The following is a 19738-nucleotide window of genomic DNA, read 5'->3' as shown; positions in this document are numbered from 1 at the left end:
AATACAATCCCATTTACAATTGCATCAAAAAGAATAAAATACCTAGGAATAAACTTAACCAAGGAGGTGAAAGGTCTGTACACAGAAAACTATAAAACATTCTTGAAAGAAACTGAAGAAGATGCAAAGAAATGGAAAGATATTTCATGCTCTTGGATTGGAAGAATTAACATAGTTAAAACGTCCATACTTCCTAAAGCAATCTATAGATTCAATGCAATCCCTATCAAAGTTCCAACAACATTTTTCACAGAAATAGAACAAAGAATCCTAAAATGTATAATGGAACAAAAAAGACCCTGAATAGCCAAAGGATTCCTGAGAAAAAAGAACAAACCTGGAGGTATCATACTCCCTGATTTCAAAACATACTACAAAGCCATAATAACCAAAACGGCATGGTACTGGCACAAAAACAGACACACAGATCAATGGAACAGAATCGAGAGCCCAGAAATAAACCCACACAGTTATAGACAGCTAATATTCCACAAGGGAGCTGAGAGCATACAATGGAGAATGGAAAGTCTCTTCAGTAAATGGTGTTGGGAAAACTGAACAGCCTCATGCAAAAGAATGAAAGTAGACCATTCCCTTACACCATACAGAAAATCAACTCCAAATGGATTAAAGACTTGAATGTAAGACCCGAAACCATGAAACTTCTAGAAGAATACATAGGCAGTACACTCTTTAACATCAGTCTTAGCAGCATATTTTCAAGTCCCATGTCTGATCGGGCAACGGAAACAAAAGAAAAAATGAACAAATGGGACTACATGAAACTAAAAAGCTTCTGCACAACAAAGGAATCCATCAACAAAATGAAAAGACAACCTAACAATTGGGAGAAGATGTTTGCAAACCACATATCAGATAAGGGGTTAATACCCAAATTATACAAAGAACTCATACAGCTCAACAAGAAAAAAACCAACAACCCAATTAAAAAATGGGCAAAAGATCTGAATAGAGATTTCTCCAAAGAAGATATACGGGGGGCCAACAGGCATATGAAACGATGCTCAACATCATTAGCTATCAGGGAAATGCAAATCAAAACTACAATGAGATATCACCTCACTCCAGTCAGAATGGCTGTAACTAATAACACAGGAAACAACAAATGTTGGAGAGGGTGTGGAGAGAAGGGAACCCTCGCACACTGCTGGTGGGAGTGCAAACTGGTGCAGCCACTATGGAAAGCAGTATGGAGTATCCTCAGAAAATTATGAATACAACTACCATATGATCCAGCTATTCCCCTGCTGGGTATTTATCCAAAGAACTTGAAAACACAAATGCATAAAGATACATGCACCCCTATGTTCATTGCAGCATTATTCACAATAGCCAAGACTTGGAAGCAACCTAGGTGCCCATCAAGGGACGAAGGGATAAAGAAGATGTAGCATAGGGGCCAGCCCGGTGGCGCAGCAGTTAAGTGTGTACGTTCTGCTTCGGCGGCCTGGGCTTCACCAGTTCAGATCACAGGTGCAGACATGGCACCGCTTGGCAAGCCATGCTGTGGTAGGCGTTCCACATATAAAGTAGAGGAAGATGGGCATGGATATTAGCTTAGGGCTAGGCTTCCTGAGCGAAAAGAGGAGGATCAGCAGCAGTTAGCTCAGGGCTAATCTTCCTCAAAACAAAAAAAAAATAGAAAAAGAAAAAAACAGGGGCCAGCCCCATGGCCAAGTGGTTAAGTTTGCGCAGTCCGCTTCAGCAGCCCGGGGTTTTGCTGGTTTGGATCCTGGGCGTGTACATGGCACTGTTCATCAGGCCACGTTGAGGCGGCGTCCCACATGCCACAACTAGAGGGACCCACAACTAAAATATACAACTACGTACTGGGGGATTCGGCGAGAAAAAGCAGAAAAAATAAATAAATAAAAAGAAGATGTGGTGTATATACACAATGGAATACTGCTCAGCCATAAGAAATGATGAAATCTGGCCATCTGTGACAACATGGATGGTCCTTGAGGATATTATACTGAGTGAAATAAGTCAGAGGGAGAAAGTCAAATACCGTATGATCTCACTCATAAGTAGAAGATAAAAACAACAAACAAACACATAGCAATGGAGATTGGATTGGTGGTTACCATAGGGGAAGGGGGGAGGGCAAAAGGGGTGATTAGGCTCACATGTGAGGGGATGGACTATAATTAGTTTTTGGGTGGTGAACATGATGAATCTACACAAATTCGAAACATATTACAATATACATCTGAAAGCTATATAATGTTATAATCCAATGTTACTGCAATAAAAAAATAAATTAAAAAAACATAGATCACAGACTCAAATGTAAGAGCTAAGCTAGAATACAACACTGGAGTAAAGCTTTGTGATCTTAGGTGAGGCAATGGTTTCTTGGATACAACCATAAAAGCACAAGAGATAAAAGAGAAGATTGATAAGAAGGGCTTCGTCAAAATTAAAAATTTTTGTGCTTTAAATGACACTATCAAGTAACTAAAAAGACAACCCACAAATTGGGAGAAAATATTTGCGAATCATATATCTGATAAAAAACATATCCAGAATATGTATAGAAACAACACTTACAACCCAATAATAAAAAGACAAATAACTGAGTCAAAAAATGGGCAAAGGATTTGAACAGACATTTCTCCAAAGAAATACAAATGGTGGACAAGCACATGAAAAGGTGCTCAACGTGATGAGCCATCAAAGAAATGCAAATTCCCAGGGAAATGTAAAAAAACACCAAAAATGGGAAATAACAAGTGTTGGTGAGGATGTGGAGAAACTGCAACCCCCATACATTGCTGGTGGGAATGTAAAACAGTGCAGCCACTACAGAAAATAGTCTGCCAGTTCCTCAGAATGTTAAGCAGTTACCATATGACCCAGCAAGTCTACTCCTAGATATATACTTAACAGGATTGAAAGCATACGTTCACACAAAAACACGTATGCAAATGTTCATGGCAGCATTATTCATGCTAGTCAAAAAGGGGGAATAACACGAATGTACATCAACTGATGAATGATAAACAAAAGCCATATACCCGTAAAGTAGAATATTATTCAGCAATGAAAAAGAATGACGCACTCATACACGATGCAACATGGATGGACCTTGACAACTTCATGCAGAATGAAAGAAGCCAGTCTCAAAAGATCACATATTTTATGATTCCAATTATATGAAATAAGCAGAACAGGCAAATATATCAACACACAAAGCAGATTAGTAGCACCTAGAGCAGGGGTAGGCGGGACAGAGAGAGTGGGGAGGGACTGCTAAGGGGTATAGAGTTTCTTCGGGGTGACGAAAACGTTCTAAACTTAGATCATGATGATAGCTGCACGACTCTGCAAATATACTGACTGTACACACAAAGTGGGTACATTATCTGGTCAGTGAACTTTATCTCAAGAAAGCTGTTACAGAAAAGCACAAATAAAACTCTGAAACCAAATCCATGTATGAAACCAAATCTTTAGGAATAAAGAACGTGAAATGCCATACTGAGAAGCAAATACACCAACACGAAGGAGGAGGAGGAGGAAGAGGAGGAGAGCGAGGAGGAGGAAGAGAGAAAAGGAGTTATGGGACACAAAACACTCAACAAAGGTTTATTTATCACAGTCGTTTTCTTACTGTAGCAAACTATCCAGTTCTAAATATCCGTAAATGATAAAGCAGTTGTAAGATATACAGAAAGTAGCAAGTGAGAGTTATTTTTGTGTGTGATACTAAGTCAGGATTAAGCAACCACTGGCTCCTGTTTAATTTTTAAATGCTCCTAAAGGAACATAATTAAAAGCAATATAAAAAAGTTATAATCCCAAAAATGATGACTACAAGTTTAGTTCCCCAAAGGTTAAAGAAAATAAAGTTCTCTTCTATGATCTTCTTTCTAAACTTTCATTTAAATAAGTAGATTTCGTTTGACTTGCTGAACCACAGTTGAGGAAGTGACATATGTCCATAGTCTACTGTTCTGAATCACTGGGAAATCAAAGATGGCTTACCTTTTCTAATGTACTGAAGGAAGGCCAGGACTGATATCCATATTCAGACACAAATCGAGCTTTGGGGAAAATTTTCCAATTCCAGCAATCACTGATATAGTCGTAAAAATGTACGTCACCAAAATGCTTGTCATAAGGGTTGTGAGAGACCCAGCCTTCTGCCACAGATTCGGCCCCGTTTGTAGGACTGGACGTGATAAAAGGACGAGTCTTGTCTGCCTGAGTTCAGAAACAAAATGGTTTAAAGGATATTTTCACCCAGTAAAGTACACATCACTTACTTCTTTAAAAATACTATCAAGTCCCAGAAATGCCAAGTAGCTGATAGAAAAATAATAGAACCATTTACCTTCTTCCGCATCCAATACCACCAGCACCTTTCTGCTATTCACTAGTCGTTTATATCCTTTCATAACTAGCACTCTGCTGAGTCCTGGCAGCAGCCACTCCTCCTTTCCTTCCATGACATCTTTACCATCATGGGCGGAGTGCAGCCTACTGCAGAATTTCTCAACCTTGCCACTATTGACATTTGGCGCCTGATAACTTTTTGCTTTGTATGTACATGTTTGGGGGCGGGGGGTGGTTCTATGCATTCTAGGATTTTTAGCAGCATCCCTGGACTCTACCCACTAGATGTCAGTGTACCTCCCCCCCCCCCAAAATGTCTACAGACATTGCCAAATGTCTCCTGTCCCTTGGGGACAAAACGACCTCCACTTGAGAAACACAGGTCTAAAGGATAAGAACAGAGCCTACTGAGTCAGATGGACCTGAGTTTAAATCTCAGCTCAGAAATGATTGTTTATAGACAGGTCTAAGCCTCAGTAGTCTTATCTATAAAGTGGGGATAATAACAGTGCCTCCTTCATAGGGTTACTGTAAATGGGAACTCGTGTGTGGAAGAGACGACTAAGAGTCCACCAAATCTCATGTTCCCATTTCCATTAACACACAGCTCCCTAGCAAGTGCCTTCCTAACCTCGTTGCATCTCTGTGAGGCCACATGCCTCATTCTCATCTTCTTCTCCCATTTGTAGGCGACGGCCTAGGAGATGGTGGAGCTGGAAGACGGAAGGAGCCTCAGTCTCTGAACAGAGGAGAGCTGCCTGTCCACCATGAGCAGCCATTTTATAGTGTTAGTGAGTACGAAAGAAACTTTGTGTAAATCACTGAAACTAGTTATTTGTTACAGCAGCTAGCATGTAAGTACTTAATGTAGTGCCTAGCACACAGGTAGAACTCCAAATTGTTTCAGTTGTCATCATCTCAATAAATGAACTCATTTCCTATTTCACTGAGAAGACTCATTCATTTAGCAAGTATCTGTCAAGTGTTTACTGTATGTCAGGCATTTTTCAACACTGCAGAGAGAGAGAAAGTCTAGGATACCATCAAGTACTGACATATCCAGTCTCTTCTGAGCGTTGCCCACACGCCAGGCATGCAGTTCTTTCCACGAACTGGACGCTCAGCAGAGCAAGACTGACCTGCTGACCAACTCTTCAGAGCAGACTGAGCTCTGCGGTGAAACCAGATGCTGAACGAGTCACTGGAAGTGTGACGAATGTCTGAGGGAGGAGCCCATGGCTCTGCGGAACACGCAACATAGTAAAGAAGGCCTGAGACACAGATTATCAGAAAATAACTTTCTCAACTTTTCTCTATTAAAGTCTCACTTTTTCTTGATACATCCATCTATTTTTTTCTTGTTTCTCTTCTGCCATAGAACAAAAAATCCTTACTCCTTTCCTTTGCCAGACTATCTGTCTTCTGATCTCTTTTCATTTCACTTTGGAACAAGAGCCAATAAACTATCCTCCACTTTTTTTAAGAAAATCTCTCCACTGCTGTTTTCCTTCAGCTTAAGGACTCCGCTCATCCTAATAAAAAATTCCCTTGGTCCCTGGCAGTCCATCAGATTCTCAGTCTCTGACATTCAGCTCTTGATCATTCCACTCCACTGAAATTGTTCCTGTTTTTTAAAAACTACCCATGGACCTCTACTTACCAAATAAAGCGCAAGTCCCCACCCCCTCCCCTCTCTGGTGCAGTATATGCCCGGTTTCCACCCACTATTTCTGAAGGTCTCTCCACCCTTGGCTGCTAGTCCACTACTCTTTCATGTTCCGGCTTCACCAAACCTTTCTGATCCTCCTTCTCCAACTCTCCTCTCCATTCTCAGAGGGACACTGCTCTCTCGTCAGCTTCTCCTTGTTCCACACCCTCTCACAAGGCTCACCTCTCGCAGACATTCTGATTACCCCCACACTACTTTCACCTCCACACTTCTATTCCCAATAACCAGCTCCACATTTCCTCCTGGCTTGTCCTGCCAACATGTCAAATCCAGCCTTTCAAAGTAGAATTCAACATTTACTAATCCCAAACTTATCTGACTGTGCTTCCTATCTTGATTAATGCTACCCAAATAGGAGTCATCTTCAATTTCTCCTTCTCTCTTTCTCTCTTAACTCCCATATTCAGTCACTAGGAATTCAAATATTTTTTTCCAACACCTTATTCCCAGCCCCACTCCACTGGACTCCACCTATGACCTATAAGACCTTGAGTAATTAATCTTTCTAACCCTCCAATGTCTAAACTCTACAACAAAGATTATACTACTTACACTTTGGGGTAGTTGTAAAAATTAAACAAGTGAATTCTATAAAGCACCTATATCATTAATATGTTAGTATAATAATCATATTAATTAATATAATAATCATAATTAACATATCAATGTCTGGTACATAATATTCTCATAACTTGGAATTCTTCATCATTATAACTGGTTTCCTTGCCTAGAATCTCTCCCCTCCCCAGTCCTTTGCTAGTAAAGGTACCTTCCAGAACTTGGGTCAAATAAACTTCCTCTCCTCCCCCAAAATGTCCATTAGCTTCCCACTGTCTACTTAACAAAACCCAACTCCATGACATAATTCAAAGTCCTTTGAAGATTTGTTTCCAAACTGCCTTTTCTGTCTTTGATTCTCACTCACCAGTCCAGTAGTCCTTTGCTTCAGCCATTGGGCACTGCTTGCTATTTCCTATACATACACATCTTTTTACCTTTACTCACATTGTTTTCATGGCCTAAGATATCTACTGAACAATCCTTTGCCTCAAATTCTACTCCACCTTTAAGGCTTGGTTTGACTGTCATCTTTTACTTGAAGGCCTTCCTAAACCCTTCCAGTTAAAATCAATGGTTCTTCCACATATGTGCCAACATATTGGAACTACATTTTTTATAGCACTTCTCTCAGTCTGCCCTGTAGAAGTGGTAATTCTTTCCACATTTCCCCTGAAAGCAGACCACAAGCTCCATGAGGATAACAGTTTCCACACAGTCTTGGGAATGAGGTTTTGCTCCTGGTAAGAGGTGCTCAGCAGATGTTGGCTGAATTTTAAAACATCAAAAAGCATGGTAAGATTATAGACAGTCTTCAATTTTAAACAAGATTCTGTTATAATGGCTTTGAAGTAATATTGGAGAAGGCCAATCAATTGTCTTAATCAATAAAGCTTGATTGATTTCCTTCCATTCCTCCAGTTCCTTGAACGATTTGGTAAGCTGAGTCAGTTAGTAAAGTTACTAATGAGTCTCTACCTAAAAATATCCAGCCCGATGATGCACTACAATTTCTTTCCATTTTTGTATCATCTCCTCTTGAGGCCTGATTTTCAGTCTCAAATCTCACAGATGACCACTTTTTAGGTCATGACCTTAAATGCTTATTTGGATCAAGAGACACCATACGATGAAACAAGAGAATGACTATTTTAAAAAAGCATGAAGTGGAATAGGAAACTAATCATCACAATTAGTGTGTGGATGGATCAATTTATGGTCCTTTTCCTCAAATACCCTATCCCTAGATAGAATTAATAACAGTAATGATTATATAGCACTTAATCCTGTCCATCTTCAAAGAAATTGGCAAACATCAATTATTGTTCACAAAATTATTTTAAAATACATAGATCCCTTGTGATGAAGCCATATTTCCATTTCAAAGATGGAGAAGAAGTGGCACATAGAAGCTAATTTTTTTTAAGTGTAAGAATATAGGTTAAAATTAGAGATTAAAGTTTGTAAGTATCTGAAGACCTATCTTGTTGAGTGAAAACAACAAGGATAATGATAACTAGCACTGATTAAAAGTCTACTATGTGCCAGAGTCTGCATAATACACCTTCTATACATTATTTCACTTGATCCACATAACAACTCTTAAGAGTGAGTCCCTATTGTTAACCCAATTTTATGGATGGGAAAATGGAGATTAAGTAACTTGCCCAGGATTACACAGACAGTAAGTGGCCCAGCCAGGATTTAGAGTCATGAGCTCTTAACCACTAAGCTATGAAGTGAAAATCCTCAGATATTAAAATCCATTTCTTAAATCCATCAGATATGAAAAATATAATACCAGTGCTGTGAGTAAAAAGGTTATAAAATAAATGTTCTATAAATATTAATTAAAGCTTATGTCATCATATTTTGTGAACAGAAAAATTCTTCATGACATATGACTTAGCATATCAGACAAGCTAAAAATTTGAACCTATGTTTTTCATGAATTTTCACTGACGTTTCTTCACATAAATGGAATAGTGCCATCAACTGGGCATACTTGGGTGACAAAAATCACACAGTATTCTTTTAAATATATCCCTTTCCAAATTGCTTCAGGATATGCCAAAATATTTACATCCAATTACAGACAGAAAATTTTAAAGACAATCAGATTATTAAATCACATGTTAAACATTAAAGTTTTTAAAAAAGTTAAGTCTTCCATGCAAAAGAATGAAAGCAGACCATTATCTTACACTGTACACAAAATTAACTCAAAATGGATTACGGACTTGAATGTAAGACCTGAAACCATAAAACTCCTAGAAGAAAATATAGGCAGTACACTCCCTGACATCAGTCTTAGCAGCATCTTTTTGAATATCATGTCTACTCAGGCAAGGGAAGCAAAAGAAAAAATTTAAAAATGGGACTACAACAGACTAAAAAGCTTCTGCAAGACAAAGGACACATGAATAAAATGAAAGACAACCCATCAACTGGGAGAAAATATTTGCAAATCACATATCCGACAAGGGATTACTTTCCAAAATATATAAAGAACTCATACATCTCAAGAACAAAAAAAAACAAACAATCTGATCAAAAAAATGGGCACAGGCTATGAAGAGATGTTTTTCCAAAGAAGATATACAGATGACCAACAGGTACATGAAAAGATGTTCAACATCACTAATTATTAGGGAAATTCAAATCAAAACTACAATGAGATATCACTTCATACTCATCAGAATGGCTATAGTAACAAGACAGGAAATAACAAGTATTACAGAAGATGTGGAGAAAAGGGGACTCTCATACACTGTTGGTGGGAGTGCAAACTGGTGCAGCCACTATGGAAAATAGTATGGAGATTCCTCAAAACATTAAAAACAGAAATACCATATAATGCAGCTATCCCACTATTGGGTATTTATCCAAAGAACATGAAATCAACAATTCAAAGAGATTTATGCACCCCTACATTCATCACAGCATTATTCACAAGAGCCAAGACATGGAAGTGACCCATGTGCCCATCAATGGAAAAAGGGATAAAGATATATATATATACACACATATTTATACACACACACACAACGGAATACTACTCAGCTGTAAAAAAAGGACAAAATTGTGCCATTTGCGACAACATGGATGGACCTTGAGGGTATTGTGCTATGTGAAATAAGTCAGACAAAGATAAATACCATATGATTTCACTCATATGTGGAAGATAAACAAACACATAGATAAGGAGAACAGTTTAGTGGTTACCAGAGTAGAAGCAGATGGTGAGAGGGCAAAAGTAGCAAAAAGGCACATACGTATGGTGACAGATAAAAACTAGACTAAGGTGGTAAACATGATGCAGTCTACACCAAAACTAAAATATAATAATTTACACAATGTTATAAGCCAATATGACCTCAATAAAAAAAAATGGGGGGATATATCTATTATCTTTATGGTGGTGATAGTTCCATGGATATAGACATCTTTCAAAAATAATCAGATTGTACACTTTGAATATGTGTAGTTTATTGTAAGTTAATTATAACTCAGTAAGCTGGTTTAAAAAAAGGTAAAAAAGAAATTAAATCTTTTGAAGGCACTACTGCAAAATCAAACATGCTGCTTGCTCTCCCTGCAGAAAAAGCAAATTTATAATAAGACATAATATGTATGCATGTAGTAAATACAAGTATAACATGCCTATTAAACAAACAGCGATGCAAAGAGAACCACCAAAAACGAAAGGCCCTAAGGTGGAGTTGGAAACGAGTTCTTTCCTCTCTCTTTGCCCCTTATATCACATACCAACATGTTCGTTCATATATGATATATATCAAATTCTACTTTAGTATTTGCTATTATATAATTTTAGAAGTGGCATATCACAGACTGAAAGGAAGGGATGAAAAAAGATATTCCATGCAAATGGAATCCAAAAGAGCTGGTGTAGCAATGCTTATATCAGACAAAACAGACTCTAAAGTAAAGAGACAAGAGGGCTGGTCCAGTGGTGTAGTGGTTAAGTACACATGCTCTGCTTCAGCTGCCCAGGGTTCACAGGTTCAGATCCTGGGTGTGGACCTACACAGTGCTCATCAAGCCATGCTATGGTAGCGTCCCACACATAAAATAGAGGAAGATTGGCACAGATGTTAGCTCAGCAACAATCTTCCTCAAGCAAAAAGAGGAAAATTGGCAACAGATGCTAGCTCAAGGCCAATCTCCTCACCAAAAAAAAAAGGGAGGAGAGAGACAAGAAAGGGCATTACCTAATGATAAAGGGGTCAATCCAACAAGAGGATATAACTTTTGTAAATATTTATATGCCCAACATAGAAGCACCTAAATATATAAAGCAAATATTAACAGACTTAAAGGGAGAAATAGACAGCAATACAATAATAGTAGGGAATTTTAATACCCTACTTACTTCAATGGAATAGATCATCCAGAAAGAAAATCAACAAGGAAACATCATCATTAAACAACATGTTAGACCAGATGGATTTAACAGATATATACAGACTATTCCATCCAAAAGCAACAGAAAACACATTCTTCTCAAGTCCATATGAAATATTCTCCACAATAGATCATGTTAGGCCACATAACAAGTCTTAACAAATTTAAGAAGACTGAAATCATATCAAGCATCCTTTTGACCAGAACGGTACGAAACTAGAAATCAGTTACAAAAACAAAGCTGGAAAATTCACAAATATGTGGAGATTAAACAATATGCTACTGAATACCAATGGGTCAAAGAGAGAATCAAAAAATACACCTTGAGACAAATGAAAATGGAAATGTAACATACCAAAACTTATGGAATGCAGCAAAAGCAGTTCTAAGAGGGAAGTTCCTGGCAATAAATGCTTATCTCAACAAACAAGAAAAATCTCAAATAAACAACCTAACTTTACACCTCAAGGAACTAGAAAATGGAGAACAAACAAGGCCTAAAGTTAGTAGAAAAAAGGAAATAACAAAGATCAGAGCAGAAATAAATGAAATGGAGACTAAAAAGACAACACAAAAGATCAATGAAAACAAGTGGTTCTTTGAAAAGATTTAAAAAGTTGACAAACCTTTATCTAGACTCACCAAGAGAAAAAGAGAGGACTCAAATAAAATCAGAAATGAAAGAGGAGATGTTATAACTGATAATACAGAAATACAAATGATCATAAGAGATTACTATGAAAAACTTAATGCCAACAAATTGGACAATCTAGGAGAAATGGACAAGTTCCTAGAAACATACAACCTTGCAAGACTGAATCATGAAGAAATACAAAATCTAAACAAACTAATTACTAGCAAGGAAATTAAGTAAGTAATCAAAAAACTCCCAACAAACAAAAGTCCAGGGCCAGATGGCTTCACTGGTGAATTGAAGCCAACATTCAAACTCTCCAAACTTCTCAAAGTCTTCCAAAAAAGCTGAAGAGAAGGGAACACTTCCAAACTCATTTTACAAGGCCAGGATTACCTTGATAACAAAACCAGACAAGGACAACACAAGAAAAGAAAATTACAGGCCAATATCCCTGATGAGCATAGATGCAAAAATCCTTACCAAAAGATCAGCAAACCAAGTTCAACAATACATTAAAAGGATCATAAACCATAATCAAGTGGGACTTATTCCAGGGATGCAAGAATCGTTCAACATCTGCAAATTAATCAAGGTGCTACATCACATTAAGAAAATGAAGGACAAAAATCATACAATCATCTCAATAGATGCAGAAAAAAATCATTTGACAAAATTCAACCTCCATTTATGATAAAAACTCTCAACAAACTGGGAACATACCTCAACATAATAAAGGCCATATATGACAAGTCCGCAACTAACAATTTACTCAAAGGTGAAAAGCTCAAAGCTTTTCCTCTAAGATCAGGAACAAGACAAGTACATCTACTCTTGCCACTTTTATTTAACATAGTATTTGAAGTCCTAGCCAGAGCAATTAGGCAAGAAAAAGAAATAAAAGGCATCCAAATTGGAAAGAAAGAAGTAAAACTGTCACCATTTGCAGATGACATGATATTATTCTGTCATATATCATAATAGTTGAAAATTATGATATATTGAAAACCCTAAAGACTTCACCAAAAAACTGTTAGAAGTAATAAATGAATTCATTAAAGTTGTAGGATACAAAATTAATATACAGAAATATGTTGTGTTTCTATACACTAATAATGAACAATCAGAAACAGAAATTAAGAAAACAATCCCATTTATAACTGCATCAAAAAGAATAAAATACCTAAGAATAACTTTCACCAAGAAGGTGAAAGACTTGGACACTGAAAACTATAAGATATTGAAGAAGACAAAAATAAATGGAAAGATATTTTGTGCTATGGAATGGAAGAATTAACATTGTTAAAATGCCCATACTTCCCAACTCAGTCTACAGATTCAATGTGATCCCTATCAAAATTCCAATGTCATTTTTCACAGAAATAGAACAAATAATCCTAAAATTTGTATGGAACCACAAAAGACCCTGAAGAGCCAAAGCAATCTTAAGAAAAAAAGAACAAAGCTGGAGGCATCATGCTGCCTGACTTCAGATTATGTTACAAAGCTAGAGTAATCAAAACAGTACATCGGAATAAAAACAGATACATAGATCAACAGAACAGAATAGAGAGCCCAAAAGTAAACTCATATATATATGGTCAATTAATTTATGACAAAGGAGCCAAGAATATGCAATGGGGAAAGGACACTCTCGTCAATAAATGGAGTTGGGAAAAATGGAGAGCCACATGCAAAGAATGAAACTAGACCACTATCTTATACCATATACAAAAATTAACTCAAAATGGATTAAGACTTGAATGTAAAACCTGAAACCATAAAAACCCTAGAAGAAAACATAGATGATAAGCTCCTAGACATCAGTCTTGGTGATGATATTTTGGATTTGACACCAACAGCAAAGGCAACAAAAGCAAAAGTAAATGTGTGGGACTATATCAAACTAAAAAGCTTCAGCAAAGAAAACCATCAACAAAATGAAAAGGTAACCTACTGAATGGGAGAAAATATTTGCAAATCACATATCAGATAAGGGGCTAATATCCAAAACATATAAAGAACTCATACAACTCAACAGTAAAAAAATCAAACAATCCAATTTAAAAATGGGCAAAGGATCTGAATAGACATTTTTCCAAAGAAGACATAGAGATGGGCAACAGGTACATGAAAAGGTGCCCAACATCACTAATAATCAGGGAAACGCAAATCAAAACCACAAATGAGATACCACCTCACACCTCTTAGAATGGCTATTAACAAAAAGACAAGAGAGAACAAATGCTGGCAAGGATGTGGAGAAAAGGGAACCCTTGTGCACTGCTGGGAATGTAAACTGGTACAGCCACTACAGAACACAGTACAGAGGTTCCTCAAAAATTAAAAATAGAAGTACCATATGATCCAGCAATCCTACTTCTGGGTATTTATTCAAAGAAAATGAAAATACTAACTCAAAAAGATATATGCATCCTCATGTTCATTGCAGCATTATTTACAATAGCCAAGATATGGAAACAACCCCAGTGTCCACTGATGGATGATTGGATAAACAAAATGTGATAGATAGATATACATATGGAATATTAGCCAAAGAAAAGAATGAATTCTTGCCATTTGTGACAACATAGATGGAGCTTGAGGGCATTACACTACGTAAAATAAGTCAGACAAAGACAAATGCCATATGATCTCACTCATATGTGGAATTTAAAAAGAAAAACAAGCTCATAAATACAAAGAACAGATTGGTGGTTGCTGGAGGCAGGAGATGAGGTGATGGATGAAATGGGTGAAGGAAGTCAAAACAAAAAAAGAAGGACTCTCTACTGTGCTCTTACAAAAGAAAAAATAAGAAAGAAAACAAATGAAATACCTATAGACAAACTGAGCCAGCTGTGTCCCCTCTTCTCTCTGTTTATGGAAATCTTCTGGCAGGGGTATTTGCTTCCAGAGGTAACTCCACAGATATCCACAATGGACATACACACACAAATACACAGACACATAAAAAAGGGAGCAACTTACACACCCAAACATTCCTTGCATGGACAATCCTGGGGCCTCTCAGCCTGCACAGCTGTTCCCAGCTAACACACTCTACAAGAGGCATGTCTACTTACACAGTAACTTTTGAATTCTAGATGAAATGCCATGTTCCTAGAAAACATAAATATCCATAGTTCTAGAAGAAGTTGTAAACTCAAATTGGAAATAATCATAGGAGAAATTAAATATATTGAGGGGAAAAAAATCTATGCCCCCTAAAAATGCACAGGGCCCAGACTGTTTTGCAGGTGAATTTGTCTCAATAAAACCAATAATCTATTTTATTGAAATTATCTCTAGATGTTTAAAAAAAAAAAAAGCCTCCTAACTCATTCCACAAGGTGAGCATAAACACACACACACCTACCAAATGCTACAAGCTGGGTGTTATAGGTCACATCTGTCTTGCCAATGATTATGTTTAGATAGCATTATTTAATGCTGAATCTAAGTGTGACGAGGCCCAACATCCATTCTCCTATTACCACAGTCATCTCTTCTGTCTTTGAGAGCCTCATCTACTCTACTCAATTTTTTTAACAGATTTGGCTCCTCTAGGCATTTGAGTTTATAATTCTCATCATAGACCAATTTCACTTGTAAATGTGAATTTTTAAATTCTAACTAAAATATTAGCAAATCAAACCTAGCATAGAATAAAAGAACACAGCATTACAACTAAATAGAGCTTACACTAGGACTAGTTTACCATTAGAAAATTAATTCACAGAATTCACTATGTTAATATATTAAAGAGGAAAAAAATGACATATCAATAAATCATCTAACGTAGAGATTCTCAACCTTTGGGGATCCACGGATGAGCTCCAAAGAGTCTACAAGAACCTGTAATTGTAAGCATAATGTTGGTGTATGTGTCGTGAGTTCCATAAATAAGTTAACTCTCAAAGAAGTCCAGCACGCATGAATGCTTTCACATGCTGCAGCATCACAATGGATTACTCTGCATTAAAATGATATTGTTGAAGCTTGCCTTAGAAAAAGGGGTGTAAACAACCTGGTGGTGTAGTGGTTAAGTTCACGCACTCTGCTTCAGTGGCCCGGGGTTCACCAGTTCAGATCCCGGGCAAGGACCTACACATGGCTCAAGCAGCCATGCTATGGTGGCACCCCACAAACAAAGTAGAGGAAGACTGGCACGGATGTTAGCTCAGCAACAAACTTCCTCAAGCAAAAAAGAGGAAGATTGGCAACAGATGTTAGCTCAGGGCCAATCTTCCCCACCAAAAAAAAAGAGGGGGCTTAAAAATATATTATAACAATATTCAAACTGATCCATTTTTAAAACAGGTTCTTAAATTCTACTCCACTAAAAATCATTACTTACTGTCAAGATGATCTCTCGGATGTTTTTCACATACAGTGTCACATAATCATTGATGTAGGTAGGCAAGTCACTGATGTGTATGCCATACCAATTCATCATCAGTGCTGCTTCATTTTCATTATTTCCACTCCACGTGATGATGGAGGGATGAGATTTCAGTCTCCTGACCTAAAATTTAAGAAAATATAAAATAATTTTCAAATGCTCAACAGAAGAAACTCAGAGCTATAATTATTCACAAAATTATAGCCATTCATTTCTGCCTATAAATTCTTATGTGCCAGAAAACTCATTAGAAAATGGTTGGTAATGTTACCTGTGGGAATACAGTTTAAGAAATCTCTTGAGATTCTTTTTATCTAGATATTATATATACTAATAAGATATGGTTCCTCTTCTCTACTATATGAAAACTGAAGAAAATATAATCCCTTTTATTGAAAAAGAAAAATATACCAACCTCATCATTATCTGCCTTTCCACAAAAAGGTTCTAAGAAATTCAAAGGGCAGGAGACATTATATTACAGGGGTGAGTTTCTCAAGAGCAAGTTGGAGTTCTGTGAAAGGAACAAGTGAAAAGACAACCTAACAACTGGGAGAAAATATTTGCCAACCATATATCTGATGAGGGATTAATATCCAAAATACACAAGGAACTCGTACATCTCAACATCAAAAAAAACTAAGAACTCAATTAGAAAATGGGCAAAAGATCTGAACAGACTTTTCTCCAAAGAAGATTTACAGATGGCCAACAGGCACATGAACAGACATTCAACATCATTAGCTATCAGGGAAATGCAAATCAAAACTACAATGAGCTATCACCTCTCCTGTCAGAATGGCTATAATTAACAAGACAGGAAATAAGAAGTGTTGGAGAGGGGCTGGCCCCGTTGCTGAGTGGTTAAGTTCGTGTGCTCCAATTCGGTGGCCCAGGGTTTCGCCGGTTCAGATCCTGGGCACAGACATGGCACCACTCATCAGACCACAGTGCCACATGCCACAACTAGAAGGACCCACAACTAAAATATACAACTATAGGGGCTGGCCCCGTAGCCGAGTGGTTAAGTTTTGCACGCTCCACTGCAGGCGGCCCGGTGTTTCGTTGGTTTGAATCCTGGGCGCGGACATGGCACTGCTCATCAGACCACGCTGGGGCAGCGTCCCACATGCAACAACTAGAAGGACCCACAACAAAGAATATACAACTATGCACTGGGGGGCTTTGGGGAGAAAAAGGAAAAAAATAAAATCTTTAAAAAATATATATATACAACTATATACTGGGGGAATTGGGGGAGAAAAAAGCAGGGGAAAAAAAAAAAAGAAATGCTGGACAGGATGTGGAGAGAAGGGAACCCTTGTACACTGCTGGTGGGAGTGCAAACTGGTGCAGCCACTATGGAAAACAGTATGGAGATTCCTCCGAAAATTAAGAATAGAAATACCATATGATCCAGCTATTCCACTGCTGGCTGTTTATCCAAAGAACATGAAAACACAAATGGGTGAAGATATATGCACTCCTATGTTCATTGCAGCATTATTCACAGTAGCTAAGACTTGGAAGCAACCTAGGTGCCCATCAAGGGACAAACGGATAAAGAAGATGTGGCATATACACACAATGGAATACTACTCACCCATTAAAAAGGATGAAATCTGGTCATTTGTAACAACATGAATGGATCTTGAGGGTATGATGCTAAGCGAAATAACTCAGAGGGAGAAAGTCAAATACCATATGATCTCACTCGTAAATAGAAGATAAAAACAACAACAAACAAACAGAGAGAGACAGAGATTGGACTGGTGGTTACCAGAGGGGAAGGGGGAGGGAGGAGGACGAAAGGGGTGATTAGGCACATGTGTGTGGATGGTACTTAGTCTTCGGGTGGTGAACATGATGTAATCTACACAGAAATCGAAATATAATGATGTACACCTGAAATTTATATAATGTTATAAACCAATGTTACTGCAATTTAAAAAAACACTGAATAAATAAATGAAATAAAAAGAAATTCTAAAAAAAAGAAAAAGAAACAAATGAGAGACAACAAACACCACTATAAGGACGACCAGAGAGTTTTGCTTTACAAAGCAAGTGAGAAGCAGAGATACTCTGGAAGCTAAAGATAAATATATGGAATATTCTAAAGGAAAAAAAATCAGCTCATCAAGAGAATGTCTCCTGAAATAACTATCAACATCATGTTCCAAGAAATCAAGCAAGGTTAAGCAAGTTACTGAATATATCTACACATAGAAGAAATGAGAGAATCTATCTGAAAACGCTGCCAGCCTTGAAAATCGAGGGCTGCATGGAACTGGGCTCACTGTGGGCCACCCAACATAAAGGTCAAAGGATCCGGTTCTTCTGACACTGGGAGAAGGGCCCCAGCAGAGGAGGGCAATTACATCTCTTTGAGAACAACAGAATGAGCCAACGGTCAAGAGAAATTCTTTTGGAACATGTTTCAGCAATACAACCTCATTTATAGCTTCTCTTTCACTGTAACGGAAGATTACAGTGATGGATCCCAGCTGATATTCTCAATGTAGTCTCCATTCAAGAGACTAAGTAACTCATACATAGAATAGAGATGCATGAAGGATGTATTAAAGAGACACATCTCAGGGTTGGCCAATGGGATAGTGGTTAAGTTCAGTGATTCCACTTCAGTAGCCTGGGTTGGTGGGTTTGGATCCCAGGCGTGGACCTACACCACTCATCAGCCATGCTGTGGAGGAAACCCATATACAAAACGAGGGAAGACTGGCACAGATATTAGGGCTAATCTTCCTCAAGCAAAAAAGGATGAGGATTGGCAACAGATGTTAGCTCAGGGTGAATCTCCCTCAACCAAAAAAAAAGGAGAGAGAGAGAAAGAAATACATCTCAAAAAAAAATTGAAGTCTTGTGTTTTCTAAACCAGGCTTATAAACAGTATTTTCTTTATTTTCCTGTGCATAGGCCCAGATAAGTAAGGGCTGCTAACAACTGTGCCTGGCATGTTCATGGTACCGATGAAAACACAAATACAAACAGTCAAGAGGGAAGAAGCTTCAGGGACTCTATGCCACACACACACTTCAATCTGATCTAGAATTTTATGGTAAGCTTTACTTTAAAATTTCAACAAATTCTGCATAAGAAAAGTTCTCCTTCTCTTTAATAATACATAAAAGAATTGAAGGCGCATAGATATATTTTCGTCATTTGTATAAAAGAAAATTAAAACCTCTAAAAGTTATTCATCCATCCATCCAGCTATCCACAGCCAGGTCATGAGGATACAGAGGGGACAAGCCCAAGACCTTAGCGAGATCACAAGCTTGCAGGAGTGACAATACACTGAACAAGTCATTCAAAGTGTGATGTGTGTCACAGAGGACAAAGGATCTACTCTAGAATTCCAGATATGGAAAGGTTTTCCTAGAGAAAGTCATGCTCAAGGTAAGAGGGGCCAGAAGAGAATGAGTGAGGCGATCCACAAGGGAGGGTGACGGGGAAGCCGTTCCTGGGCACAGACAGATGGGGAACGCGGTGCTCGGAGGTGAAACGGCAGACAGGACAGGATAGTGCATGGTGAGGAGCTTTAAGTTTATGCGCAGGGCTCTGAGCGAGGGATGATTCAACATGCACTTTTTAAACCTTTTTT

General features: G+C 37.8%; 1 protein-coding gene across 3 annotated transcripts in view; it reads right to left on the bottom strand.

Moving 5' to 3' along the window:
- The window catches only part of MANBA (mannosidase beta), a 114327-nt gene that overhangs the window by 32542 nt on the left and 62047 nt on the right, over positions 1 to 19738 (bottom strand). For all 3 annotated transcript variants that reach the window (XM_046656848.1, XM_046656850.1, XM_046656849.1), the window contains 2 exons: positions 16069 to 16236; positions 4012 to 4230 (listed from right to left, as the gene is read on the bottom strand). In XM_046656848.1, the coding sequence (XP_046512804.1) occupies positions 4012 to 4230; positions 16069 to 16236 (387 nt within the window). The remainder of the gene's footprint in view (positions 1 to 4011; positions 4231 to 16068; positions 16237 to 19738) is intronic.

The sequence above is a fragment of the Equus quagga genome, chromosome 3, assembly GCF_021613505.1.
Source record: "Equus quagga isolate Etosha38 chromosome 3, UCLA_HA_Equagga_1.0, whole genome shotgun sequence".
Taxonomy (NCBI): Eukaryota; Metazoa; Chordata; class Mammalia; order Perissodactyla; family Equidae; genus Equus; species Equus quagga.
This window is presented reverse-complemented; position numbering and strand designations above follow the sequence as displayed.